At 35.6% G+C, this 6,444-nt stretch overlaps 1 protein-coding gene across 1 annotated transcript; it reads right to left on the bottom strand.

Annotated features, from left to right (window-relative positions):
• Positions 1 to 2,760: 2,760 nt before the first annotated feature.
• On the bottom strand, positions 2,761 to 4,709 carry LOC115414108 (B2 bradykinin receptor-like). The gene is made up of 2 exons (XM_030127314.1): positions 4,604 to 4,709; positions 2,761 to 3,975 (listed from the first exon to the last, which is right to left on the bottom strand). The coding sequence occupies exons 1-2, from the start codon at positions 4,630 to 4,632 to the stop codon at positions 2,934 to 2,936; spliced, it is 1,071 nt and encodes a 356-aa protein (XP_029983174.1). The 5' UTR covers positions 4,633 to 4,709; the 3' UTR covers positions 2,761 to 2,933.
• Positions 4,710 to 6,444: the final 1,735 nt, after the last annotated feature.

Below are 6,444 nucleotides of genomic sequence, written 5' to 3'. Positions count from 1 at the left end.
TCAGAAATAGCTCAGATTCCTAAGAAGAGTCAAAAGCATCCTGAAAAGCGAAGCCTTGAAAGGATTTCCCACAAATCAGATAACTGACCCTGAAATTCAGAAATAGCTCAGAGATTCCTAAGAAGAGTCAAAAACGCCCTGAAAAGCGAAGTCTTGAAAGGATTTCCCACAATTCAGATAACTGACCCTGAAATTCCGAAATACCTCAGGGATTCACAAGAAGAGTCAACATCCTGAAAAGTGAAGTTGGGAGAAATGGCAAGTCTGACTGACTCCATCTAGGCAGGAACTGGAGCTAAAATTTTTTTTACAGTTGACACACTCAGCTGGAGTACTTGGAGAAACAGGGCAGTTTTAAATAGGAATTAGGGATTATACTGATGGGAATAAATACACTCAGAGAAGTAGGAGGCTCTTACATTCTTCACCATCTTATTATGTGCTTGTTAAACTGTTACACAACAACCTGTTGCCAGGTCCACTTCTGTTCATCATTCTGTATTCAGTCTACTTAAGTACTGACTCCATAAAACACATCCAGTTGTCATTCTATCACTTTACATGTGATGATAAAGAGCAGAAGAAATAAATGAAAGTGATAAGTAATGTCACAAGTCTTAAATATTTGAGAAAAAACCTGTTTGTTGCTAGCAAAACAACTTAAGTTCCAACTTTAGATAGATAGATAGATAGATAGATAGATAGATAGATAGATAGATAGATAGATAGATACTTCATTAAATTCAAATATTCAGCAGTTTTACATACAGCACAAGAAGACAAAACAGACAAAACAAAACAGGCAGGTTAGTGACCAGATTAACATTAATGCTAGTATATATCATGTGGTGTTTCACATCTTTACACTTCTTTTTTTTTTTTTTTTTTTTTTTTTTAATTTGTCAGCCATTTAGCTGTACTATCCACCTCAGGGAAAAGTAAATACAGTAATGATTCATATCAACACACAACTGAGCACAAAGTGAAGTGATGGACTGCTGTAAACCAGCTTAAACAATATTTAAGACACTGAACTGCGATCTACTGCAGGTAGAACACTGACAATGGAAACTCATGATTGTGATAGTGTTGTATTAATTTAGCCCTTTCTGAAGCCTAACAGGTACCTCATGAAAGAAAGAAGTCATAGTAAATGACAATGCTATACATACTGAAAAAAATCACATTGTTACAGGCATTAAAGAGTGTACAGAAATTAGACACACTGGTGCACTTAGCAGGGCATAAAAACCATTAATTCACAGTGAAAAACATGCATCATCGATCAGATACAAACATGTCTATAATTTCCACCAATGGGGTACTCATACCAGAGCTAAAGTCTGAGTCCAGAGTGTGGCCATGGTTAAAATCCTCCTTTTAAAGATTCAGTGCATGGTATTTAGTGATACCTAGTGGTGAAATTACAGACAACACCTAACATAACACTCCTCACCTTACACTCCCCTGTGGTGGACCTTAAAAGTATGAGTTAGAGGTTGGTTTGTCCATTCAGTTTTTTTTTGTTTTTGTTTTTTTAATATAAGGGGATATTTATGGTAACACAGTGCATTTACTGAAGAAAAAATTTAACCCTGTAAAACTTGACCCTTTTAAAAACTAACCAGAAAATTCATATTTTTTGGAACTGAAATGTTTATTAGCCCATTTAACATAATCCAAACAAAAAATGTTGCCATATTATTTTGTTTATGATATATATTTTTTGCCACATTCAATACATTGGGCATTTTTTCACAACTTTTTGCTCACAACACCATTAACTTTAGAGACAAAGTAAATTTTACCAGTAAAATTTGAAAATATAGAACATTTCAGGTGATTTCTTTTTTTCTTTTTTTTTTTTTTACATAAAATGTTTTACAGCCTTGTTATTTCCCTTGAATGGCACCATAATTTCAATATTTTTCAATATTTTTTACATTTTCAACCGAATAACAATATAAATGTTTTTCTTAACGAAATTTTATAAAAAATTACCAAAGACTTTCCTACAAACTGCGTGTTGGATGATTTCATGTTAGCAGCCATATTGAAAAGGGTAGAAAAAAAGCCTTTCCATTGGCTGCGGTGTGATAATCCACCAGGGGGCAGAAAACACGTATTGCGCTGTATACAACACGTTATTAAGGAAAGTATTGATCTTGTTGATAAAATGAAGGTCTTAGAACCTGGTGTAGCAAATATGATACAAAGGGTTTTATAGGGTTAAGATTCCTTATATTGTAATTATGAGGGACTATATCTATTACTACTATGAGAAAATATAAGTCTTTTGTGTCTTTGTTGGCCTGAGACGTGGGGAAATAAGGTTTCTGAAAAACACACAATCTTATCACACATCTTATCTCCTGTGATTTACGATCCTATGTGGGCATGTTTACTTAAGAGTGTGCCTAAGGTAAAACCTCTGTTCATAAATCTGTCAGTTTAGTATGTTGACCAAGATGTGACCCACTGCTATCCAAAGAACTTTACCACGAACCAGTGAAACAAAGAAATCCTGACTACTACTGACTAATATGTGATTACACTTAAGACTTCAACTATCTAAATTAAAATAATATTTCACTGTTAAGTACTATTAAAGGAGTGCTATTAGACTAAGTTGGTTTTCATTTAAACATTGTGTGATGAAGGCTTTAAAGTCTTTCAAACCGTTCATTTATTTATTATATAATGATTTTTGTTTTTTTTCGTAACACAAAAATCTAATAACAAACTCAAAATATCAGCAACTGCACATGATTTCTGAACTGTTGCATCTCTATTAATGAATCTTTACTTAGTATCTAAGCTCAGTTAAAATAAAGGACTACAATTAAGCACAAGATGATGATAAATGATCAATAAAAATTTTGATGGAAATTTTTTTATTGTCCTGACAGAAGGCTTCAAAAACACAAAAACAGTCACAGTTTCTTTCCTGTTGATTGTAGAGTTCTGCTGGCAGTGGTTCCTGAGGTTGAGACTCTTTTCATGGTGAACTCACAAAATACTTCCAACGTTTTGTCACGGAAAGTCTTTCCTACAATGACGTATAGAATGGGGGTTGAGGACGCTGTTAAGAATGCAATGTAGCTGAAGATCTGCATGAACATTTCGAAGGTGTTGACAATGTCACAACTGTCATGTCCAGGAATAATTTCAGCTCTCAGGAACACATCTATTATCCTGGTCAGGTGAAATGGCACCCAGCAGATCAGAAACGCCACCAGCACAACCAGCACCAGAATGGTGGACTTGTACTCTTTCCTCTGAGTTCCTAAACTCTCAATTGGCCGCTTATTCAAAGATCGAATTATCCTGACTGTGCAGTAGGAAATAATCATAACAGGGATTATGAAGCAAACCACCGTCAGAATGCCCTCATTTGTGTAAAACATGGTCGTAGAGCAACCAAGGATGCACTGAGTAATATTTGATTTTTTATGTTTCACTTTTCTGCACACAAGCGTGGGGATACTCAGGATCAAACCAAAACACCAGACCAGCAGACAACCAAATTTGGCACATTTCCGGCTGCGCATCCTGGCATGAGACAGCGGATGCACCAGGGCCAAAAAACGGTCTATGCTAACCAGAACAAGGAAGTAGATGCTGCAGTTGGCGTTCATGACAATACAAAGGTTGACCAGTCGACACATGTGGGGACCGAAGACCCAGTTGTATTTGTTGACTATGGTGACAGCCCAGAAGGGCATGAAGCACATCAGGAGGAGGTCAGCAGCCGCCAAGTTGCTCAGGTAGATCTCAGGTACGGTGCAGGGATTCTTGTGGAGCCAAAACACCAACAGGACCAGAATATTAAGTACAATTCCCAGCACAGAGAGGGTGAAAATATACACAGGCACCACCTTAGAGAACATCTGCTGAGTCTCTGTTTCAGGACACGGGGTGCTGTTCTCTAGCAGATCTTCATATATGGTAGTGTTGCTGAAAGGAAATGAGAAACTGTGGAAAGACAGAGTAAGTCAAACAACACTAATATTAGAACAAAGAAATGATAAACAGTGTTTCCTACTAATAACTGGGATTGCAGAAGCCACAGTGTCATAACAAACCAAATTTATTTTTAATCTTACCAACAAAAACAATCCCTAATTTTGTCTCTTTCACTATTGATTTTTCACAGTATTAATCACATGTTGACAGTTAAATTACTTTTAAAGACCTACAGTCTCACAAAATCCTGTAAGAAACATTGCTATGTTATGTAAAAAGAGAGAACACATGATAATATTATATGGACTGGATGTGAAATCTGTGCATGAACAAATGTGTCACTTGATATTTTACTCTTCATAGATTAATTTACAATATTAGATGGCATTATAGTCAGTTACTAACACAATGCTTCAGATTGGCTTTGTGCCTTTAATAACATTTGAACTGTCTCTGTAGAGAAATAAAGCAATCTGTAGAACAATCATAAGTACTTTTTAATTCATATCTTTAATTAAAAGTTTGTGTGAAATGCATGCATATTAAAGGCATATGTATGTTTTACAGTTTGAAGTATTCATAGTTCTAAAATATAATAAAGCATGTAGAAGTTACAAACAAAAAGGCTTTTACAAACCTTGTAGGCAGATCCATTGTCATAACCATTAAGTAAATCCAGATCCAGAGGAAATGCAAAGCTGAACTGTTCAAATGCCTTCTGCTGATCTGGTCTGTCTGTTTTGGATTCACTTTCAAAGTGAGACAAAATGTCCCGTGACCTCATACACAGATTGGTTCGCTGGTATGTTCACCAGCCCACCCCCATCCTGTCTGTGTTCTTCATTCCTGTTCCTCTGTTTTTTCTATTTAGTCAAGTTCTTTAAGTCCATGCGTGCATACAATACCAAGAGAAGCTCATGCTTTTATCTTTGAGGTTAACATTGTTTTTAGCATTCTTACTTTGATTTGGGAGGTTTTAAAGAATTATAAGATTAAAAAATGATATGAACAACAATAATGTGTTATATATTTACCTCACTTATGGGGAAGGGTTCTGCTGGAAAGGGAGTCTTTAGCAGTTCATGACAACTTTTCTCGGTGTTTTACTTTATGTTCTTGCTACTTTTTTTCCCAGCCTTTTCTGTTTGTAGTTAGGGGTTATATGCAGTACCGTATGTCCCCCCCCCCCCCAAAAAAAAAAAAATTACAATCGGACTTTTCACATTGATAACTTTTAAATAGTTAAACAGTCTAAATGCTATTTCAGGGTATGAAACTATAACTTGTTACTTCTTGCAGAAAACCCCATTTAATTTCTTTCAGTGGTCATGGAGAAATGTGGATCTTTGTAAAGCATGTCATGGGTTCGTTTCTTCTTAGTTTGGCACTTGGGCGCTCTTGGCATCCATAGGAATGAAAATATTTGTCTCACAACTGACAGGGCAACTAACAAATGAACTCAAATTCTGTGCATAACATTATATCAATGGTGTGTACTCGTGTGAGGTTTTATGTTGAAGATGTATTGATCTCTCAATTACCATTTTGCATTTGTTACCTAAGAAGCTAACATCTGTTGACAAGCATTCACTTTGATTCTTACCTATCCATTCTCTAACTGCAAATTCGGTATGGTTGCTCAATCCAGTATTCCATGAGTTAATAATTTAAGTCTTTCTTAAATCATTCATTTTCACACCTTGCCAACATTGTAAAACTCAGCAAATCTGCTTCCTTTTTGATGTAATTCATTATTCATTTCGTTAGTTGAAAATGAAAAGAAACAAGCAGTCACTTTTTGAGAAGAGATATTTTTTATGCAAGAACACAGTGAACAACTTCGTATTTGTATGGCGTGAACACAATAGACAACGCATCTTCTCACAAAACTTGGAGGGAAGGGACTTCTGACATGCTTTACAAAGATCCCCATTTCTCCGTGACCACTGAAGCAAATCAAATGGGGTTTCTGCAAGATGTAGGTAATAAGTTAAAGTTCATGCCCTGAAATTGCATTTTGATTGATTCACTATTTTTAAAGTTATCACTGCAGAAATTCCAATTGTAATTTTTTTTGGGGACATACAGTATTTATATTACACACTCTCAACAGAACACACTTACAGCTGCCAAAGCCTTCAACAAATCAACATTATGTATCCACAGACTGTGTCACTGTATTGGGTTTTCTTCTTCAGACTAAACCTCTTCTGTGTTATAATCTTCACATGCTGGATCAGCTGAGTTTACATTATAGCTCTGTTAGTTTAGCTCTTTTTTTAGACGGGAAACTGCCACAGTAAAATAACAAATCACTTCTGTTTTCTGTACAGTATGTGTTGTCAATATCTGAACTAAAGATCTGTTTGAAATTGTCCAAACAAGGTCAGAAATGTTAGTTTACTCTGAACTGCAGATCATCAAACAACTCAGCAAAGATAGTAACACCACATAATAACCTTATACCTTATAAGCCTC

The sequence above is a fragment of the Sphaeramia orbicularis genome, chromosome 22 (assembly GCF_902148855.1).
Source record: "Sphaeramia orbicularis chromosome 22, fSphaOr1.1, whole genome shotgun sequence".
In the NCBI taxonomy this organism is placed as follows: domain Eukaryota; kingdom Metazoa; phylum Chordata; class Actinopteri; order Kurtiformes; family Apogonidae; genus Sphaeramia; species Sphaeramia orbicularis.
This window is presented reverse-complemented; position numbering and strand designations above follow the sequence as displayed.

What these genes read in the sequence shown, in the direction of transcription:
- LOC115414108 (XM_030127314.1), bottom strand. Translation starts at nt 4,632, where the DNA reads ATGGTTATGACAATGGATCTGCCTACAAG. An exon ending in ACAATGGATCTGCCTACAAG is followed by an intron (nt 3,976 to 4,603) that starts GTTTGTAAAAGC and finishes GTCTTTCCACAG; the next exon opens with TTTCTCATTTCCTTTCAGCA.